This window comes from Micropterus salmoides, unplaced genomic scaffold (genome assembly GCF_014851395.1).
Source record: "Micropterus salmoides isolate LMB-PRFRI ecotype aquatic unplaced genomic scaffold, ASM1485139v1 Ms_hic_scaffold_18, whole genome shotgun sequence".
NCBI lineage: Eukaryota > Metazoa > Chordata > Actinopteri > Centrarchiformes > Centrarchidae > Micropterus > Micropterus salmoides.
In genome coordinates, this window is record NW_024040928.1 from 21017953 (window position 1) to 21041845 (window position 23893).

General features: G+C 40.2%; 1 protein-coding gene and 1 long non-coding RNA gene across 6 annotated transcripts in view; one reads left to right on the plus strand and one right to left on the minus strand.

Annotated features, from left to right (window-relative positions):
• Positions 1-11849, minus strand: part of LOC119908546 (regulator of G-protein signaling 6-like) — a 101539-nt gene extending 89690 nt beyond the window's left edge. Inside the window, exons 1-3 of one of the 5 annotated variants that reach the window (XM_038726315.1) lie at positions 6944-7136; positions 6027-6095; positions 1317-1626 (exon numbers count right to left, since the gene is read on the minus strand). In XM_038726315.1, the coding sequence (XP_038582243.1) occupies positions 1317-1532 (216 nt within the window). In that variant the 5' untranslated portion in view covers positions 1533-1626; positions 6027-6095; positions 6944-7136. Of the gene's footprint in view, positions 1-1316; positions 1627-6026; positions 6096-6943; positions 7137-7180; positions 7311-7467; positions 7508-11825 lie in introns of those variants that run through there. The other 4 variants (XM_038726317.1, XM_038726316.1, XM_038726318.1 and 1 more) reach the window with 4 other exon arrangements.
• On the plus strand, positions 7556-10468 carry LOC119908547. Its single transcript, XR_005445307.1, has 3 exons — positions 7556-7651; positions 7745-7792; positions 9764-10468. It is a non-coding gene; the product is annotated as an uncharacterized LOC119908547 (long non-coding RNA).
• Positions 11850-23893: the final 12044 nt, after the last annotated feature.

Below are 23893 nucleotides of genomic sequence, written 5' to 3' on the forward strand. Positions count from 1 at the left end.
CTCAAGACTACAGATGGATAATTTGAACAAGTTGAGCCTTTTGGATGAACGACAAAACGTCTTCAATGGAATACTGTAGTCCAGGCAGTTGGATTCAACATTCTCCTTTGACAAAAGTTTTAAGCTTCCAACTTTCACACTTGCAGACAGCGCACAGACAAAGACAAAGAGTCAAACAAAAGCTACTAGTTCAAGGTGAAACGTAGTGCAACATAGTGACTCGATTTTTGATTTACATTGCTAAAGCACAAATCCCACTGGGAGGCTCTCCCTCAGGCTGCTGTGTCTTTATTGTTCTGACTGGCAGTGCTGTGGATTCTGTAAAAGAAGTTATTTCAGCCAGATTTTCCTTGTAGCTCCTTCCATTACAGACGTTCTGCGTGGCTGATGGAGGGGAAGTTTCAAATTATCTCAAATGTTTTAGTTTTCTATCACTATCTTTCAGTCTGTCTCACCTCTTCTTCCCGGCACAATGTGTATTTTTGCAGTCACAATAAACTAGTAAATTTGTGTGCTTGCTGTGTGCTGGTGAGCTATGCTGACAGGAATATCACCACTCTCCTTCCTGCTGCTTCCAGACGCACAGTCTCTCTCTCTCACAGTTCATCTATCATGATAAAACACTGCATGGAGGAGGGGGGTGGGGTTATATCTATATTCAAGTGTCCCTGCTTTCATTCTCACTTTAGAGGAAGAGATATTGGCTTTGAAATAGATTAATTTATTGCAATTTTCTTTTATTCAGTTCTGGATGATACACCATGCATACTATATTCATTCCCATTTGTCTACCTGAGACCAGAGGTAGCGTTTTGTGTATCGTTGTAAGCCATCTGTCCACAAACTTGATGCTTCAGGTCAGTTTACTCTAGAACAAAAACAACAGTGTGCCTCCCTCTTGTTTTTTTTTTGTGTGTGTGTGTGTATATATATATATATAAATATAAAATATATTACTATACATTTATATAAAAACACATTGTGAACCACCAGTTCAAGAGTAAACCATCATTCAGCTGGGGATGCTACCACTTTGGAAGAACTTTGCAGTGGGGCAGTGCAAGTGCTAGTGGGGATTCAAAGCCAACAGAAACCATGGACTCAAATAATTATCTTATTTTAGCTACCAAAGTTTTCTTCCCAGGATTTGGTCCGGAGCTAAAAAAAATTAAATAAAGTGACAATGGACAACTACAGGTCACTGAGGCAACAATATTCCAGGCACACACTGAACTCTCCGCAGCACCACAAGATCACAAACTTAACCAATGTATCGAACAGAAGACTTTAAAACAGCGTTTAGCTGTTCCTCTTACCTTTCTGTAGACAATCATGTTTGGGGAGTCGTCATCTGGGTCCACAGTGCTGATGGACCTCATGGACAGCAGAGGTCTGTTCGGGGTCGTCTGGACACTCTCCTTTGGTTCTTCAGATCCTTCATCAGCCTCCGTCGCCTCCACAGTGCTCGGCTGCTCCTCTTCCTCCTCCTCCTGCTGCTGCTGCTGCTGCTGCTGCTCAGGTGCCTCGGCCATCACTATTATCCCTTTCAGTCTTTCCTGTGACAAGTTATCCTCTCTTTGTCTTCCTCTTTCTCCTCCTTTGTGCTCTATCCTCAGTGTCTAGAAGCTGTTGTGGGGAGAGGGAGGGACAGAGAGAGAAAGAGAGAGAGATGAATTAGACAGTACAACTCACCGCTGGGCTCCAATCTCCCATCTCTCCGTCTTTTTTCTTGTCTTCTGTCAGCAGACACAGGATGGATGAAATGAAGGCCTCATAAATTCTGCTAGTTTTCTCTGTTATCTCTTCTCTTGCAATTCTTCCCAATCCCCTGTCACATGAGATTTAAGTTCCAGGAGGACAGAAGACATGTTTAAGTTTTGCTCTTTATCACTGCAGCTTCTTTTTTTTGTCGTCACTCATCTTAATAATTTATAAGATGCTAGAAGGCCATTACAAGCTTACAGTATTTGCCATTATAGTGCCATGACATGTTTTAAAAAGAGGGAATAAGAAAGTGTAATAAATGCTATTAATTATTTTTCACAAGTTACAATTGAAAGAGGAAAATCTCAGATACATGTATCTTTGAATTCTGTTCCTCATTTGATTAAAATTATATCTCGATAAAGTCCTGAGCATATTTTAAAAAGGAAATCTCATTTTCATTATATTATCAAAATCTATGGCTCTTACTATACGCAATCTATCTTTTTCAATTCACTCAAGACAGGTCTGAATTTAGCATTTTAAGTTATAGTGAATCACAATAAGAAAACTGAGTCTCAAGCGAACAAGTGGATATTTCCTATATGTGGGGAGGACCAGTCTGCGTTATTGCTCTCAAGTTGTGGTAGTATCCCCTTCAGACCGTCTGACAGACACAGAACCCCATTTGGGACTTTGGGTATGTTAACATGAGACAAGGAGGCAGAAACCAAAACTAACTCAAACACTTCTCAATTTCACCAAAAATCCACACGTTAACTTCAGCACCTCTCATAAAGTGCAGCTCACAGTCCCAAGCAGAGCAAGGTTGGCTTCAGTTTTCAGATGCTTATATTGCAAAACTCTACCAGTTACATTCTCTCACTACTTTGCGGCAACTGTTAACCATTTGTTTTAATACATTGACTAGACACTGACAGACAACATTTATATTTAAATGCACTGATGACAAATTTGCTGGGGACAATTCAGAAGTCGCAGACAAGCCCTGAAGCTGTGAGCAATGCGCTCTCTGTCTCTCTCTCCCTCTTCTCGTGCTCTCTAAATACAGCCAGGCTGAGGTCACAAACTGTCTGCGACTCACAGTGCAAAAACAGATCTGCTGCACAGTCACACCTGGCACCACAATGCTTTCACTACAGTTCTCCGTCTGTAAGAAGCCAGAATAGAAACATCTTCTAGAAAAACCCAGTGCTGGTTTGAACAGACCTCTGCACACTAACTCAGACCTCATGAAGTCTGATAAGACTGGGGGCCAATCTGTTGGGTCATTTGGTCGAGTAGCAACTGTTCCATTAGGGTCTGAGCTGTATCTGATGCTGGCTGTATTTCACCTGGGTCTGTGTGACCTGCTAAAGAATTCTGGACTGGGTCTGTGCTGGTACTGGCTGAGACTGGATGTGGATCAGCTGTGCTTATACTGGCTGGAGTCTGTACTGGCTGATCCAGCATCTTAAGCATTTCCCCTCTAAATGAGATATATGCTATCAGTTCCATCAGGCCCATTCAAACTGGCTCCCATCGGCGTTGCCAGGTCATTTTCATGCTGAGCTTCAGCTGTGCTTATACTGGCTGATGATCCAGCATCTTAAGCATTTCCCCTCTAAATGAGATATTATCTATATATATCTATCTCTATATATAAATGCTATCAGTTCCATCAGGCCCATTCAAACTGGCTCCCATCGGCGTCGCCAGGTAATTTTTCCGGGGCTAAAGCCCCAGATGTTTTGACTGTAGACCCGAATGTAACTCAACAGCAACAAAAATATTGTTAATATGTTAATATGCAATAATCTCTATGACGCAGCCTGTCTCGCAGGTCACGATACGTGAACTTCGAACAAAATGTATTCATTTTGTTCGAAGTTCACGTAACGTGTCCCCCCACCGTTACTCAGCCTGGCTGTATTTAGAGAGCACGAGAAGAGGGAGAGAGACAGAGAGCGCATTGCTCACAGCTTCAGGGCTCGTCTGCGACTTCTGAATTGTCCACAGCAAATTTGTCATCAGTGCATTTAAATATAAATGTTGTCTGTCAGTCTCTAGTTAATGTATTAACACAAACGGTTAACAGTTGCCGCAAAGTAGTGAGAGAATGTCACTCAGCTGTCTGAGGTGATATTTCTGTCTGATCACAAGTGTTTTCAGTTTTCTTCCCCTGATGAAGACCAGTGCACTTGTCTCATTGAGTAGGCTACAGTCCCAGACAGGCTCTGTGTCTGGCCTCAGGGGTGGACTGGTAATCTGGCATACCGGACAAATGTCCAGTGGGCCGACGAACCTTTGGGGCCGGTGTAACAAATTTATTTATGTAACCATTTTTAAAAAATGGGCTAACCATCGACCCCATAAAGCATAGGCCTATACTGACATTAGGCTGTCCAATCACATCTTTTACAAGCCCCCACTCCTTCCCCCTCTGCTCAAGTGTTGTGGGCCGGGGGTAAAAAAGGTTTGCTACCCCCCTGGGGGTCGCGACCTGGTCCAAGGGGGGTCGTGAGAATGCTGCTATAGACACAAAAATGGGAAAAAAATAACTTAACAGTAACTAGCCCGACTACAGTTGTGAATGGAATCACTTTGGGTGGACACTGTAAATATTTTGCACTGTTTAATCCAGTAGGTGGCGGTAATGCCAACCGCTATAAAACGATAAAGAAGAATCAGGCAGGAAGTGCTTTGCAGGTTCGAAAACGCAAGGCGCACAGCAATGCCTTTTTTGGTTGAATTTAGAAAAGCGCAAAGAGCTGCGGTTTTTTAATGTTGATAGGCAACTACTGTATCAGCTGTCCTGTCAGTATAGTCAAAGATTATAGCGCTAAGTAATAACAGTAATTAGCAGAAACATGATCACAACTCACAGGTCTGTGTCTTTTGTTGCTAAAAACAACTGCTTTAAAAAAAAAAAATAGACAAATGGAGGGCGCCTGCTCTGGCACTGTTTTGAGTGTGTGAGGTGAACAAACACACGGGAGACAGGGAAAGGGAGATCTGTGTGGGCACGAGACCCTCAGAAAGAGGAGACACCGCTGGTGGTAGCCCACCAGTTGGTCCAGGGGCTTCGTCTTAATGATGGTCAGTTTAAGGCTTATTTTAGGATGAGTCTGGGTCACGAAATATTTTCAACTTCAGAAAGGGGTCGGACTGCCAGAAAGGTTAAAAATCCCTGTATTACAGTATTTTCTTTATTTTGAATTGTCACCTCAGACATTTCCTCAATAGATTGGTGCAAAAAAATTGGTGAAAACTTTAAAAGATTTCTGGGCTGGGCTTAGCCCCCAATGTTTCAAGAGCCTGGAAATACCCCTGCTGGCTCCTCCTCCAGGTTTCCTTCAATATATTTTCAAATATAAAATACTGTTTATAAAATTCCTATTTACTGAGATGTGCACCCATATTGCAAAGTCTGTCCAGCTAATCAACATTTTAACAGTCAATGTGAATACACTGCTTCCCATCTTGCATTAGTCCAGAGTTGTAACTAAACTTCACCGTCTTGTTTTTGAATGATGTATGTGATGATGTATGAGTTCCATCACATCCTGTCTGGACTGGTCCCACAGATGTTTCTTGCTTGAGTGAGAGTTTAATTTCTTGCACACGCATATGAACGCATTTCCACGCGCAACGCGAGCTACAGTTTATATGCACCATCGGCGTTTATCAAACGTAACAAATAGTTGTATTTCACTCCAACATTGTTCAGTCACAGTCTGGCAAACAAACTCTGCGCTGCTTAGCTGGTCAGAAGGATGGACAGACTGGAAATTCACTGCAGCTGCACATTAGGCCAAGTGTGATCTACATCATGAGAGGAGAGAACACAAGTTTAACTGACTGCTGTTCCCGCACTTCACTCTCATTGAGTTTTCTCTCTTCTTGTACCTAGGAGGATAAACCCTCTTCATCCTCTCATCAAAGTTTTAAACATTCGCATTCACCTTTGACAGGAAAGTGAGGCGGGGGTGTCTAGCTCTGCGCTGGACTGTCACAGCAGTCGGCTTTCAGTTTTTGTTTTTCAATGCTACTCCACTCAGGTGCGCTGCATAGGCTACTAATACCAATGTAATGAGGTCTCCTGCAGAATGTAAAGGAGTAAAAAGTCGATATTTGACTTAGAAAAGTAGCGAAGTGAAAGTAAAAAGTTGTAACAAATTCTCAAATAAAAGTAGAGATACCGAAAAAACTACTTAAGTACAGTAAAAAAGTATTAGTACTTTACTTTCCACCACTGATAATATAACATTACAGAACAGCTGGACAACATATGACCCCATGTTTTATGTACACACACACACCTGGCATCCCATAACGCAGGCCTGTCAGCTTTTTTTCTGCTGGTCTGAAAGCTGTCAAAATATTGACACCTAAAAACAGATGAGCAGAGAAGGCAAAAGAAGAAGAGGAGAACAAAAGGAGAGGAGAGTACAGTGGAGAGATGAATTTAAATTCAGGACAAGTGAAGGTAGGATGCAGGAGGAAGAGAGGAAAGTAAGATTGTAGCTGGTAAGGAAACAGGATGTAGTAAACTGAAAAGACGCCCATTCAAACAGACTTGTTCCTCTTTCCGACTCCGTCTACATCCCTCCATATCTTTTCTCCCCGTCAGACTCAACTAGCATCACACTGTCCCAGCTTATTACATCCCAACTTTAGTTCTCTCTCCATTAAGTTCATCCTTAATGGAAGAATAAAACTGCCTTTCACTTCCTCCTCAAAGCACATTAATCTTCATTCAGCTAGTTCCTTAATGGCTGAATACAACACCATCAATGTACAAAATAAGGGGGGGGGGTCCTGGAAATTTAAGGGAAAACCCCAATTCCTTACTTGTTTTAAATTAAACTTTAAAAACAACTTTGAAAACCACAAAGAAAATGCAATGGCTTCTTTCTGTTACAGCTACTACAAAATACAAACCACTGGAATTTGACACCTTGCACGCTTGCATCTAAAATCAATTGAACATTCAACACATTATTTTCCACTTTAAGTGACTTATTGCCATCTACTTCCTTTTGTGCAAAAAAATAACTGGGCACCTCACAGGAATTCACATCTCCCGGCAATCTGATTTATCTCAAGAAATAACAGTATTTGGAATGATGGGTTTTGAGGAAGAGCTGTGATAGAGACTGAACTCAAGCCCAGCAAGGTTGGTTAAAATTACAATCAATACTTTGTGATTAAATTGCCAGTAAAATCTTCCTCCTACCATCTCAAATGGTTCTTGCTCTTTTGTTTCCAGGCACATTGAATTGAGGTGAATATTTTAGAAGATCACCACACTCAAAATGCTTCAGGGCAAGAAGGCCACAACAGTCAAAATCTGGAGAAAAGAAGGCTCCAAACATGCCAGTGCAAATATTGAAAGATAAATCCTGGACCTTCATCAGGCAAATGTTTGACAAACAGAATCCCAGACCATTTAACGACATCAAATAGAGCACACCTGTGCTTTACCATGCAAGTGCACATGGGAAATGCAGTTCACATTCGTCGTTCCCAAGTCCAAATACATAGGAAACTCCAGAACTATAACTCACTATATCACAAACACTAAGGATAAATTAATACAGAAAGTCTTTTTTGGCAATTAACTTGCTGGGGCACTCTGAAGGTCCCCCGCTTTCCTCTGCAAACAATATATAAGCACAATATCAGCTGAAATAATTAAGGTCTCAAAGTCAGATATTGACATGGGGTCCTCATATTCCCTGTTACGGCTGTATGTATTACCCTGTGCTGTGTCCATGTTCTCTTCTGTCCTCTAGTTCTGCTCCAGGAGTGCTCCAGCTGATTACTGAACGAGGTCCACCTGGCCTTGGAAGGCGGTCTTTAAAAGCTCTTGTGCAGTGTCAGAAGGGAGGCTTTTTGATTTGGGACTGCTAGTCTTGCTGCCTCTCAGCTGGGGCATTTTGTGGTATGTTGTGTTTTTGGTGTTCTTAATTTATTGTCTTGTTATGTTAATAAATTCCACTGATTTGGTTGTTTTAAAGGTGTTCATTTGTGTTAGGTTTGGGTCAGTGTTGGAGTGTTGTTCGCCCCATGTAGCCACCAAAAGGTAGCGTGTAACATTTCCATATTTCAAAACAAAGTTAGAGTTGATCATATTGCCACAAACTAATTGCTGCACTGCGAAACTGAGGCTTCTGGGGGCCTCTGAAAAATCAGTATGACAACAACCCTTGAAGTGACAAGCAGCAGGATGATTAAGATCAGCATATTCACTTTTATGTTCACTGAGCTTCTGTTTAAAATACATTTTGGAAAGTATACTTTCTTTACATGAGTTTAATGAAAAGACTGATTCCACTCTCCAAAGTATAAAGCTACAGGTAACAGACACTTAGCTTAGCACAAAGACTGGAAACTAGCACCTAGCCAAGACATAGTCCAGTATGTAACTTCCTGCAAAACCACAACTTCTTGTTTTAACTCTTCAGACAGTAATGGAAAATGAGAATTCGTCAATTTAGAGGAAGTTACAAGTTTAGGTAGCTAATGCTGAAAGAGAATGCGAATAAACATATTTCTAAAAACATTCCTTTAAACTGCATGGGTATTCCCCCCCCCCATATTTGTGCCAGTTTTCTTATTTGAGTTTACAGATGATGTGCATGACAAAATAAATGCTGAATTTTTGTGGCTGCACACATACAGTTTTCAGTACTAACCTGGCTGGCTGTAAACTCTAAGTAGAGCATTGCTTGCGAGAGAGAGAGAGAGAGAGAGAGTGTCTTAGCTGTTAGCACAGGCATTTAGCTCCATGTCAACTGGCTCTTTAGATCAATACTCTCAGAAGCCAGCTGTTTGTTAGAGAACATACAAGCGAGTGTGCATGCTTGAGATACGAGTGAAGAAAAGAACATGCAGCATGTGTTTGAAAATCCAGACGGCACAAGAATTTAATGCATTTCTGAAGCAATGGCTCTCAACCTGCTTCACAGTACCATACTTATACTTCAGGGAAGAGTAACAAATACTTCCTAAAATGATTCACCATAAACTGATTTAGACTATGAATTCTATTTCAACATGTCAATTTTCCATTTTTTTCTCTAAAGTGTCTAAAACTCTTTATTGTGTATGGTCTGTAGGCACGGGAATGTTTAATCAGATAATGGGTAGCCAATCAGATTTCAGGGCTGGCCTAGGGGGTGCCACTGGCCACCCCTGAAATCCATTTGGCTTACCCATTATCCTAGACTATGATTTGCCATTTGCAAATAAATGCATTTAATTTAACAAAACTTTTAGGACTGTAAGAAACTGTACAATACTATAATATTGTAGGTATGAGTAGTGGAGACAGATATGGTAAATGAATGCTCTTCTGATGTGTGTATGCGCACGCATGTACTTCATACCACCCCAACATCACACCGTGCCCCTCTTGGGGGGCTCACCCCAGTCAAAAATGTCTGGACGCACCACTATGTGGTCCTCTTTTTCTGTGTTTGTCCAATGCCCAAAATGTCTGTATTCTTTTGTAATGCAAAAGACTAACTAGCACAAATGTTTTGGCTGATTCCTTCATCAGTGCGCAGCCTATCGATTATCACAACTGTCTCCAAACTTTTAATCAAGCAAGAAGTGTCAGGTGCACATAGGATTGTCATAGAAATGGAGCACAGAGATCAAATTACAAGGGGACCCACGCTGACAAAAGCGTCAAAACATGTGTGCTTGTTTGTCTTCTGCATTACAAATGAATAAAGATACAGTAAAAGTGGATTTAATATTTTGTTTACTCTGAGATGTATGGGTAAACCAGGTAAACAAGGAAGAATGTGGTGATCCTTCACTATACTGCCCAGAATTAATCCACAAAACACACAGTTTTAGGAAATAATTAATGACTGACGAAGAAGAAAAGCATGACATTTAGTTTTGTCTCAGATTATTATTCGAAATTAACCTGATTACACTGAGAGCTTCTTTTTTCTCATCACATTCTGTGACGACAGGAAGTCGATGCAGAGTGAGACATCTTGCTGTTTCTTATGTTTCTGCTGCTATCATTTTCCCTCAGGACCCTCCACAGGGTACCCAGAGTTTTCTTCACCATCCATCCTCTACGCTCCAGGCGAGACTGGATGAGGCTGTCTGGATGTTTTACACTGTGGGACAGCTGTAAAATAGAGGACACCATCAATCCAGCTGCCAGCCATCTTTACACACAGGGGGGCATAATGATAAAGGTTCTGCAGCAAATAAAGGAACAACCACATACAATCCAAAACTGTGAAGCAGTGGGCTTCATTGGTTTCATTGGTTCATTTTCTGTGATTAATCAAAAGTTTTGATTTGCACAGTAAGAAAGCCAAAATAGGTTTAATGATTCACATGTTTTCTAGTATTCACAAAATTAAATCAAGGATAAATGAATTGACCAAAACAAATGTTCTTGTTTCTCACACTCAGACTGCAACACCAAAAGTGTGTTACATTATACTCATATTGTGATTGTTGAACATCTCATTTCAAAACCATGAGCATTGGGTTGATGCCACAACAGCCTCCACTATTCTGGTATCAGGCTTTCCACCAGACTTTGGAAGGGATTTGATCATTGACGTCCAACACTGATGAGACCTGGCACCGTTTGCATTCCAGTTCATCCCAAAGGTGCTAGGTGGGGTTGAGGTTGTGGCTTTGTGCAGGCCAGTTTATTTATGGATCTTGCTTTGTGCACAAGGGCACTGTCAAGATGAAACAATAAAGGAGCTTCCCCAAAGTGTTCCAACAAAGTTGGACGCACTCTGTTCAATATACACAATCATTGTACTGTATGCTGGAGCATTGAGATTTCCTTATTTGGAGTCCAGAAAAAGCACACAAGAGTACAGGTGCATCTCAAAAATATGTAATATTGTGGAAAAGTTCATTATGAGTACCAGAACCAGACTGAGAGATTAAAGGCTCAGGAAACCTTTGCAGGTGTTTTGAGTTAATTAGCCAATTAGCCAATTAGAGCTCTTCTCAAGTCTACATTTCTGTATTATAAATTCTTTATTTAAGATACTGGAGTTTTGATCTCCATGAGCTGTAACCGTAGTAATCTAGATAAATAGTTTACTTTATGTGTAATAAATCTAGAATATATGATAGTTTCGCTTTTTGAATAATAAAAAAAACGTTTCAACGATATTCCTTTTTGTTTTTTTTAGATGAACCTGGAAGTAAGCAGGGGTTTCCCCATACTTTTGACCGTAAAGTCAAATCCCACACACAGAATAAGGCATGACAGCCCACACATCACCAGGTCACATGTTACAATCCAACCAAATTTATCACCACAGAACAATCACAATAGAAACCACCGGGATTGGATGGTGATCGCCAAAACGAAGCTCACATCTCGAACATAACATAACTTTGGAGTAGGTTTGATGGATGGTAGTGAGACACGTAGGCTACATAATAACATCGATCTGTCTCTCTCTCTCTTTCGCCAACAGCTGCCATGTGGTCTCTCTCTCTATCCTCATAGGAGACCATCCCCAAACACACAGCCCTGCAGCCTAATTTAGACTTTCTGTAACACACACACACACACACACAAACAAACACACATACACTCACTCACTTCTCATCGGTCCAGTTGCAAACCATGGCATGCACGTTTTCACCAGCCTCCAAAATGCATAGACACACTGAGCACTCAGATATTGAACTGTATACACCACACCTCACTGTGTCTCTAACTATCTCTTACACATGTTTCCGTGGACATTCAAATTGGTGTAAAGTAGACACATAGCCTGCTGACCCGCACATAAACTCATTTCAAACGTGGTGTCCTTCGAGTGTCACATAACTTATCGATTGAGTGCATGCTCCTCTCAACCACAGGTGGGATTAACAGCATCGTCTCTCTGGCGCGCGCAAACACACATACATGCGAAATATACAGTATCAACATCTAACATCCATCCAGCAGATCACTCTGAGATGGACATCGCAACAAAGACAGTTTTAACAGGGATGCACGTTAAAGCCCACACCGTGTTAATTTCTACACACTCTCTCTTTCTCAGTTTAGTCATTCATTCATCATCCTATCTCTCTCTTTTTGATCCCCTCTTTCTTACCTCAGTGACGGCCTCTCTCTCGCTTGGAGCTCCGAAGCCAAAAAGCGGTTTCACCGACCCACCAGAGCGCTGCACACGAGAGAGAGAGAGAGCGAGAGAGAGCGAGAGAGAGAGTCCGTGGGATCAGAGGCAGCTGCTGCTCTCTCTACCACCAATATGCAGTTTTTTCGTGTATATGTGTGTGTCACATGGGCTCTCACCTTGGCCAATATGTGCTGTTGGGCTCCTATAGGTGTAGCCAGTCCTTTTTAGAAGTATGTGAACACAATAATAAAAGTATTAAAACTAGATTTACTTTAAGATTTTAACTGACCCTCTATAAAACAGGGACACAGAGTGGTAATAACAATAAGGAACACACCTTGGTTGTACAAAATTCCCCCCACACAGGGTGCGAACAATGGGGGATATGACATCAGCATGATTTGTGATATTTTGGGGGTCTCTAAAATATTGACAGCATGCTTTATTGCCGTTCATTTCTATATTGCATAAAATCAGGAGTGTCAGACTTCATCCAGCCAGAGGGAACGATCACCCACGGTCTGCAGCGGGCCGGTCGCTCCGTGATCTCCTGTCCCTGGCTGTACGCTCCACCGCCCCACTTCCTCTTTGTAGGGGTTGTGTCGCTACTACAACCGACGCGCTGTTAACGGTTTGTGATCGTTCCCTCTGTCTGGATGAATATTACGCATGATCCATGCACTACTGCAGCTGATGGCTCTTCCGCAGCGTCAGGTAACTTTCTAAATTCTTCCCTCTCTCGGAGAAAAGAAAGGTCAGGTCGCAAACACAGCCGCAGCTGTGAAGCCTAATTGTAGCAAAATGGCAAATGATAATTATTTTATTATTATTATAATAATAACACAAACATATCAGACCCAGGTCCACTTGCAGCTATTAATGATTCAGCAGTAACAATCTTTTCTGCACCCCCCGTCCCAGAAAAAAAAGTGATGTTGGTCTCTAATGCCGCATTCCGACCAACCGCGAATTTTCGCCTCGCGACGCTTTCCTCGCGTGAGTACATTCGCTGCAAGTTTTAACGTGAATAAACACTCAACTCACCATTACTACCATTGTATGTACCCGAAGTAAACATTTTGCTCTGATTAAATAGCAATACAATTGACTTGATTGGTTGTGGTTAAGGTTAAGGTTGGGGTACTTCTCTAGGGGAATGAGCATAATTTAATAATAAATAAATAAATAAATCAAATATTTGACTCAAATGACTTTACAATCATATGACAACCTCTATCCACGGACTCTTGTTTTAATTAAGACTTTAACAGGAAAGTAGGAAGAAACCTGAGGAAGAGGACATCACAATGTTTCGTCCTCTGTCTTGAACTCCAGAGTTTGCCACATTTTAAAGTGTCTATACATACAAACATATGGAAGCACAAACCAGGAAAAAAAGTGTGTGTTACTGTGGTTAGTCTATGAGAGAGACCAACACACACACAGGCACATCTGACTGGTCTTCAACCTCCTCATATACCATACATATCAGAGAGAGATTACTGTGTACGTTTTATTAAACTATAAATCACACACTATTGACTAAGATTTACACTAATATGGACACATCTCTATTGAAACCTATACACACTGAACAAGTTTCACTTCTTAAAAACATATCATACATTTTCTGAACGTTTCAGTACTTTACTTGTTTATGTGCTCAGACATAGTAAAAAAAAGTGTTGTCCAATTTATGCCACTTAAGTTGCACATTTTTACCGCAGCTATTTTTGTTTTGATTTATTTACACTGAACAAAATTATGAACGCAACACTTTTGTTTTTGCCCCCATTCATCATATGCTGAACTCAAAGACTTTCTCGATATACACAAAAGGCCTATTTCTTGCAAGTATTGTTCAGAAATCTGTCAATATCTGTGTTAGTGAGCACTTCTCCTCTGCCGAGATAATCCATCCACCGCACAGGTGTGGCATATCAAGATGCTGATCAGACAGCATGGGTATTGCACAGGTGTGCCTTTGGCTGGCCACAATAAAAGGCCACTTGGAAATGTGCAGTTTCTCTGTATTGGGGGGGTCCAGAAACCAGACAGTATCTGGTGTGACCACCATTTGCCTCACACAGTGCAGCACATCTCCTTCACATAGAGTTGATCAGGTTGTTGATTGTGGCCTGTGGAATGTTGGTCCACTCTTCTTCAATGGCTGTGCAAAGTTGCAGTCAGGTCGAGACCCCGATGAGGACGATGAGCACGCAGATGAGCTTCCCTGAGACGGTTCCTGACAGTTTATGCAGAAATTCTTTGGTTATGCAAACCGATTGTTGCAGCAGCTGTCCGGGTGGCTGGTCTCAGACGATCTTGGAGGTGAAGATGCTTAATGTGGAGGTCCTGGGCTGGTGCGGTTACATGTGGTCTGCAGTTGTGAGGCCGGTTGGATGTACTGCCAAATTCTTTGAAATGCCTTTGGAGACGGCTTATGTTAGAGAAATGAACATTCAATTCACGGGCAACAGCTCTGGTGGACATTCCTGCAAAATGGCATTGTGCTGTGTGATGGAACTGCACATTTTGGAATGGCCTTTTATTGTGACCAGCCTAAGGTACACCTGTGAGTTCAACTCATGATGAATGGGGGCAAAATCAAAAGTGTTGAGTTTATAATTTTGTATTTATATCACAGCTTCCAAAACAGAGTTACAAAGTGCTTTACAAACAGGGTATATGATAAATGTAGTAAAATAAAGCAGGGTAACACAGTGCATTTATATAGCAATGAGATTTTGTCAAACACACAGTATTGATAACGACCTCGCATTGTGCACACTGGTTCACTGACATGGCTTGTGCGAACCCTAAATATAATGGAGCCAATTTTTAGACTCGCATGTGCTTTTCCTGACATTAAAATGGCCGACAATATCAATCAAAATACTGGAAAAGTTCTATTAAAAGCTGTAAATTTAAGCAGATATGTTAAATTATGTGGAAATTGCATACATTTTGGTAAATAACATTACAGAGGACGTTACAAGCCAAAAATGTCGGGAACCGCTGCAGTAGTCTTCATGTACGATATCAGTACCTTGGTACTTACAAGTTAATATTGCATAACACTTGTGTAAATATGACAAATATCACAATCATAATATATTGCACATCAATATTCTGCTTCACACTCATACATCCACATATTCTGACTGTGGGCTTCCCAGAGCTACATTTGGACATGTTTATCGGCGGATTGATCTGACAAACCTCCATTTATAAACCTGCTGCACAAACAATCAAGCCACCACAACAGTTTGAGTGTGTTCAAGTGCTTTATGTGACCCCTGTCACTGTGTACCCCTCTGTTCGAACGTAACTGTGATGTGAAAGATTGTATTCTCACCCTCTTATTTCTCACTTTTCCAAACAAATATTGAATTGACAGAAAATTAGGAACCTATATTATTACATAACATCATGTTTTGATCCTTGCCGCTGGTAACATAGGGGTTTAAACTGTGCTCCCTGCTGCCGGTGAGAATAATGATTTATAACAGCCCTGAGACAAACACTGTAGGTGTCACTGAATATATTTCTGTAAAGAGGCAGCCATTGTCAGGGTCACAGATAATGCTGATTTGTAATAATAAGGCTTTGATCTTGTCCATCTGGCATCCAAAAGCTCCCCGGTTCTGTTCTTCCAACATAGCCAGTATCAAACTGAATTTAATAATGGATGATGGGAAAGATGTCCTGTCCTTATTTTCCAGTGCACGGTGGTGAAAAATTAAAACATTAGATTAGATTCGATTAGATTCAACTTTATTATCATTACGCAGAGTGCAGGCACAGAGCTAATGAAATGCATTCAGCTTCTAATCACAAGTGCAGAAATATAGTGATTTATACAGATAAGTGCAGTTATGCTACATCTTACAATATGTACAGTGGAGATGCAATGTACAAATACTGTATTTATATATTATACAGTATATATTAAAAACGTATAGAGGAGAAGTGGGCAAAGAATGGAGAGTGCAAATCTAAGGTTGTATGTACAGTATATACACATATGCATTTGGTAAGGTGCAGAGTATAACAATGTATTCAGTTGCTGATATATAAAGCTGATTTTATGTACAGCAACATTATTAAGTGTAGCAGTTCAGTCTGTGCAAAAGTGCTAAGGTGCTATTAGATTGAAGGTGTGGAGTTTAGCAGGGTCACAGCCTCAGGGAAGAAGCTCTTGCTGAGCCTGCTGGTGCAAGAACGTAGACTTCTGTAACACCTGCCGGATGGGAGGAAGGTGAAAAATCTGTGGTTAGGTTAGGAGGCATCCTTGGTGATGTTTTTGTCCTGCTCAGGAATGAATGAACAGTCAGGATTATGCTGCTGTATGCAGTGTTTTGAAGTTGTATGAATGGGGAGCAGCCTTGAGCGTGCCATTTCTCTTGCAACACATTTACAGCTTCTTAAAAGTATTATAACTCACAACATAAATAAGTTAACACGCTAGTGGCTCCACATGGAAATGGAAGGTAACTGCGTGAATATTTTAGGATGCATTAAGAAGCCATTGTGCACTTTTACTTTCAGCTCATCACGTCATGTTAAGTGGAGATTTGACCACTGCCAAGAATATATTTGTTATTTTTTGCATTTAGACTAAATCCGTTTTCTATATATTTGCCAAATGTAACTTTTAGCACATGTTCAAACAGCAAGACAATTTTCATTCTATTTTGTCATCCCTCCGGGGCTCCGCCTCTCTGTCTCATCATCTTAGCTGAAGAATACCACCTTACCCTTTTATTGTCTCTCTCGCTCTCTGCTGTCATAAGCCCTGTCTATGGCTTCTTAAAGGATATCTCAAATTGGCTACTATTTCTAATTATGTATCACTCTAAATAGATTTCATTAAGGTCAACCAAGTGCATTCTCATTATCTTGTTGTCGTCTTTCCTGGTTGAAACTAAATAATATCTAATGCACACACCTGGTGGATAGGTTTGTAGGATAATTAAGTCAAGCAAAAGGAGGGGGTGAACTCTCGCACACTTTTGGTTTGGTTGTATAATGAAACTTGAATGCGTTTATGAGTTATTTATCTCAGGAAAACAAAGTTGTTTTCTCAATATAATAAGTTAATTATTAAATTAGCTCAAGAAAAAGAAAGGTGGCTTTGTTGAGATAACAAAAGTAACCTGTTATTGTGAGTATTTATCCCAAGATAACTTGAGATAATTAATTCATGATCCGGAGATAATAGGATTGGTAAATAAACATATCTATGACAAAAACCCGTCTTCAGCTTCCATACTTGGGTGTTTATTTGGTCTCAAATGAATAGATAAACACACTCAGAAGCTCCATAATATTCACTGAACGGCAAATGTTGTGGGATGTTCCCTCTTCTCTTGCAAGGAAGCCAGTAAACTTTCCCCATGTTCACCCCTTCTGCCTCTTTCTCACTCTGTAATCTCTCCTAATTTTTCATCTGGAATAGGTGCAGGTCTAACGGCTCTAAACCAGGGTGCCGCGGCAGATAAACTCTTATCTGATGGGGACTTTTAGCCGAGCACTGAGGCACATCAAAGCATCTGATGAAATGATGGACAATGGGAGGAAACTGGGTGCTTACTATAGTCAGGAGAGTTACACACCCTTACTGTGTGTGTGTGTGTGTGTGTGTGTGTGTGTGTGTGTGTGTGTGTGTGTGTGTGTGTGTGTGTGTGTGTGTGTGTGTGTGTGTGTGTGTGTGTGTGATGCGTGTGGATGCAACCACATCTCACATTAAGCATCGACACACAGCATGTTTACAGTGATTCAGGCGGCATGTTCTCATTGCTGGTGGTGGAGACTAAAAATATTTGTCCTAATTCAGCAGAATATTACTGGGACAGAGAGTGAAGTGACAGCAGGCTTCAAAAGACAGTTGTTCCGCTCTTTCTTTGCTTTCTTACTTTCATCCGCTGTTTAGTGTGTAAATGGAAAAATGGACGTCAATATGCTCACAAATCAATACTTGCACTTACCAGCTGTCATACCAACTGTCTTCAAAAGCAACATTGATACTAATGGACTACTCTAGCCTGACGCACACAAACACACACGGAAACTATAGCCTCCACTCTGGACCAACTGAATTATTGAGCAACAGTAAACAGGAAGAGAAGATACCACTGGGTAAGTGGTTAGGTGGGGGTTGCCCCACATTTGGTGATCTTTTATTGCTCTCGTCTTCCAGTAGTATTTACACACGCACCCATGTTTGTACATCGATACTTTGCAAGGACCTAAAAAAAACCTCGTTCTCATTCTAAACTTAACCCTGAAAACCAGATATCTTGAAAAACAACCACAGTGGGGTAGAGGAGTGGATCTGTCTGTTGGGCAAGAGCTGTATAAAGTATACAGTATAACTATATAAAGTCCAAAATAAGTATTATAGAATAGAAAGTATGTTTACTTTGTATTTTGAGAAGGTTCCTTAAGTTCGTGGGGGAAAACACATTAGTAAAATAAATATCCACACAACAAATGTGCATAAATCATGTAACTAACATTGGCATTTCAACATTAACAATGTGTAAAATACATAAAGTAGACTCAGTAGACAAGTAGAACATTCCCACATCCAATTTGTTTAGATACCATATTTGTGACACTTACAACACACAGTGCATCATCTCCACTGGTCCAAGTCTCGATTATAAACATTGACAAATCAGAGTTACGGTGTGTGACACTGATCTGACTCTCACAACGTCCCCCGCAGAGCCGGTAGTCTTGGTACAGTAACAGCAGGCAGCATTGTTGTTAAGGGTAAGTCCAGGCATCCTGAACGAGAAACTAAATTCAAGTTTCTTATATCTTTTGGGTTCTGCCCAGAGCTCATGACCTAAATCTAAAGCACAGTGCAGGAGTAGGCAGGGTAGGTGGAGGGAGTTTGCATGTCAAAAGGGTGAACTTAAGAGGTGGCTAATGTGAGTTTTGGAAGATTTAATCCTCCACCTCAGCTCTGTTTTTAGAAAAAAAAATAATTGAAATGTTTTTATGGCAATTCTATCAAAGTAATTGCTGACAAGTGTACACTCACAGAAAAGATTTAGAATGATTCCTGTATTGAGTTTGTTAATCACATTTTCATGGAGCAGTCCAAATCTTTGTTAATAGACTAAGTAGAGATTTTCATAACGCTTCACATCTTGAGCTGAGATGAAAAATAGAGGAGATGCCAAATATATATGTGTATGTGTGTGTGTGTGACTGGGACAGTGGAATACACACAGCCTTTGCAAGACAGCGACGCAGACTGACAGCTTTTGCGTAAAAATCACCAGATCGCCTTAAAAAGCGCGAAGGGGCTGTTCACATCTCGAACGACGGCAAATAACAAAGTTCTGCCTCTGAAGAACAAAACACATCTACTTTCTCTCTGTCTCTCTTCTTGAGTATTTGATGAGAGCTAAGAGCTGCGCAGAGACATGAAGGCGTTGTGTGGGCTGCTGGAGAGTGTGGGATAAAAGCATCAAGGGTCCATACATGACATGCAAGAGAAAGGAAAAGTCAAGATAATGCTACATGCTGCTGGTAAACAGAGATGTTTCATTCTCTCTACAGTCACATGGATAGAATAAAAGCTTCTTATGCACAGAAAAGAATTTGTGGCGTAAATCTATTAAACAGGGATATCCAAATGGTTACAGTAGCAACACATTTAGCCACTGACCTCTTGTCCAAATATGCTTCATGCCACTGTGTGCAGAGCTTTTACAATATTTTTCGGAATTGTTCTGATGACATACTGACAGCTGTTTGTCCACTGTGGACTCCTTTTAGCCCATTCATGTCAGTGTTTCCGGGTCAGATCTGGTGTTGATTCTACTACTGATCAGTGACTGTCGGACATTTTATAATTAGTTAGGTTAGGTTAACTTTATTGTCCCCAAGGGGAAATTCTGCTTATGCACAGTGCAGTGTTGCTTCATAAAAACCATCACAAAAGACATTAACAAGAATCTGAGAAGCATGTTGTACTTCATAAGAGGAAAATATAAACACGTAACATTGACAACATAGTTACATGGATTAAAGTGCAAGTGCTAGAGTGGCTGTGGCTTTTTGCTCCATTGAACTTAAGTTTGTGTAAAGTGCATATGCTAAGGTGCTAGTATATTTATTGCACATTGCCCTATTGCACCGGGATCACAAGTAAAGTGATGAAGTGCTCATATATTTATTGCACACAGCACTATTTTACATTGTTCAGCAGCTTAACTGAGGCTGGCACAAATGATAATTTTAGGAATTTCTCTATTTTACAAGAGATGGCCGAGTTAAAAATAAACCACAAAACTAATTATGTTTATAAGTTATTTTATTATAATGTTGGGGAACCACATGCGTTAAAGTCGCTTTAGAAAGTTATTTGAATAAATAATACATGATAGTTTGCAGCTAAAGAACAGAGATATTGCACTTAAATTTCTTACACTGGTGCAGCATTATTGTGTTTATAAAGGTTATAACTGACTGGGGAAATCTGTCAGGAACACAAAGGAAAAACACTGTTTTCTCCCTTAAAACTCTGAACAAGACTGTTTTTCAATCTGCATTACCCTTTAGACCCTGCATGATGGTCTAATGTTAAACCCAAAGGTACACGTTTAGCCTTCACAGGCACAAAAACATAGCAGGCTCTAGCTCTTCCTGATCAGACATCAATTTAAGTATTGTACACTTCTCTCTGTAGCAAATCCTTGAAAGGAACCCCGGGTGATTCAGCCCCCTCACTTTCCACCTGTACCAAAGATGACTAATGTGTGGCCTCCTCCGCATAACACCTCCCCTCCTCTCTACCAACACCGCAGTCACCGCTGAGCTGGCCTCAAACAGCCCTGAACATCGCTGCAGGTGGACAGACTGAGATAAGCATAGGTCAGTCCACAGCCGCAGAGCTGACGGACCAACAAGTCTGCACTTTATAGCTGCTGTACTACTTGTTTTGCACACTATTCATCTTAAATTTCTCTCATTGTTTATATGTAGTCTTAACTGTTTTTTATAGTCTGTTTCACAGAGGCCTAATTTTTCTTCTTTTTTACAAAATCATCTATTTGGAAACTAACAAAGTTACCTACATTACGCAATATTTTGCTTGTTTGCAGAGTTTTTTTTTCCCCGTTTGTTTGTTTTTTATAGCTAGCAGTTTTACTTACAAGGTAATTTATATAGGCTGAAGAATAGTCTAAAAAGCCTTATTTATTATTATAGCTCCCGAAAGCACACATTAAATGTTTTGTAGTGTTGCATGTAAGTAATTTAGATCGCATTTTCATTAAGTGTCGTTTAGATCCAGCAGTGCACTGTACAGTACTCTCTCCCCCCCCCATAAAGTAGAAAGATCTTTAGTCTGTGTTATAAAAAAAAAAAGCTGAATTACGTTCCTATCATTTCCAATCATCTCTTTCAGCATTGGCGAGCAGCTACTGCATGAGAAGTGTAGAAGTAAACACAGGCGACTTGGTTTCTGGCTCTGGCTGTGAGAGCAGTTAAACTGCAATCAGGTGAATCAGCATGATAGGGGAACAATAGGAGCCTGAGGCAGACACAGTCCAAATCCCAGACCTCACCCACTCCTCACTCTCTTGTTACTCACTGCCAGATACAATCAGACAGTCGCTCTGCACGAGAAAATATAGGAAATCCACTTCCCCTCGGACTGAAAGTCAGCTGTTGTGTTCTGCATTAATGTATGAGAGGGTCAGAGAGGAAACATGACAAATTATGTTGGTTGCCGTTAACATCAGTTTATTATAATTGAGGTGTTAATTGGAGATTTTAATTTAGCATTTATTAAGTATTGTTTGTAAATTAGTATATTTCTCAAGTTCTATTTAAAATGTTACATATTATTTATGTGTATGTTTAGATTACATATAGACACAGTACATGCACGTTATATATTAGTTATATATATTGATATACTTTATTTTTTTAATATAGTGTATTTCACTCCAGCATATTTTATTATACACCATATATTGTACTATATGCTATTACATCTATCACTGTCTTATTTATCTCAGGAACATGTGCGAAAGTGGTTCAAATCTGCTTGTTGGACCTAGACCATTTATGCACACTGACAATAAGGCACCTGTCATTAGCCAATAGGGTTTTGACCAATGTCAATTTATTCTACGATTTTTCTACTTGTTCTTTACTCTCCTCTAGTTACTGCATCTGCATAAAGCTTTTTTTTTCAAGTTATGTTGTGTCTGTTGTGCTTATGTTCTTGCTCTATACTACAAAAAAGTGTAAATTCAGGTTTCACATATGACACAAATGGCGTTATAAACATTTATATATAAAAAACAAAACATCAACACAATTAAAAGAGAAAAGCAGTAAAGTGCAGAAAGACAAACAAGTCGACAGCACCACAAGTCGATACGCCTTTTATTTATTTCAGAAACTTTAATACTGTGATCACTGCAAATGTCTTTTTCATACCTTTACATTTTACAAAGACAATGGATCCAGGATGTAAACAGTATTTCTAATTCTGTAAAATGCATGGTCCTCATGAAACTGTGTGCTTTTAATCACCAGTCAGAGCTGATCACTTCACTGTTTAGTTTGTTCTTCCAACAGGAGGAAACAAAATGGATCTCGACACGGCGGCTTTCTGAAACCTTTCTCCCCCCTGCTGCAATCACTAACCTCACAAGTTGTGTTTGACTGAAAATCAGCACCCCTTACAAACAACATCCAACCTGCTCTCGTCTGATGAGTGACGCCTAAGGAAAAGAAGGGTTCAGATTTCTTCAAGTGATTAAAGTCAAGCACCTTCCTCTGTTTGTCAGGAACTGCACTGGCAGAAAAACTACGAGCAACATCTAGACAAGATTATACAGGAATGGATCAAATCCCTCTTCTTATCCAAAACCTGTAAACACATTGTGCAAAGGTTCTTAAAAATAAAAGCTTTTACAAAATGGAACATTTGAACATTCACATCATTCATATCCTTCTGAAAAGCACCAAAAACAAAGCTGTGGAAAGACAAAGACTATACACTGTAAAATAACTCAATATTCACATTGGAGCAACTGGACTGGTGTGTGTGTGTGTTTATGTCTTTGTAATCTACCTAACATCCAACTTGATGCACACTTTTAAAGATGCGAGCAAAACATCTGCACTGCACAGTTTGTCATTTGGCCATACTTCGTTTGAAATACAAAAAACTAGAGCACTTTCCATGTACAGTAAAACATTACCTATTAGTCATCATTTATACATTGACACGCAATTTACACTCCAAACGTCCTGGATAGGGGAACATTTCTGCCTACAGGACTCGTATTTTGTGTATATTATGAGGATTTCACATTGTTGGATGACTAGACTGCTTTTCACAACTGGCCAACTTGTTATACAACCAAATCATCTCACCAAACAACATACATACTATTATACTGTTCACTGGTGTTCTGTCTACAAGAGATTCTTAAAACAGAACCATGACTTCTTTTTGTTAAGTGTATACTCATCTCCCCGCAAAACTGCAGAGCTGAATGTCTGTTATAGTAAACATCACATTTCTTAGGCTTTTTGAAATTCTCTTTACATTCAGATCGGGTGCCGTTTTGTGCTGCAGGGTTTTAATTGCATCAATTTAAGAAGCAAATTTACTTTAAGAGATTCAAAAACTGGGAGTGTTTTTTTCATCAAAGGGTGTTTTGATAGAAAAAGGGACAGGGAATTAAGGCTTAAACCACATTTGTGAAAAATAGTTTAACTGTACACGCTCAGGTTAGCAACATGAAATAACCCCAACACCTGGCTAAGGAAATAGCTTTGTGGCTCCCACTTGCGTTGTAATTAGCTTTGTGATTTGGAGACCATTTTATTCGAATAATTCGAAAAATATACTGCATGTAACTGAATGCAAAGGCACACACTCCGACACATTTCTATACACTTCACACACCCTGTGTCTGGAGGCTGGCCAGCCAGATTGTGGTTCAGTAAAAATATTCATATGAATGAGAGAGAAATGCTGGAGCACATTTATGAGG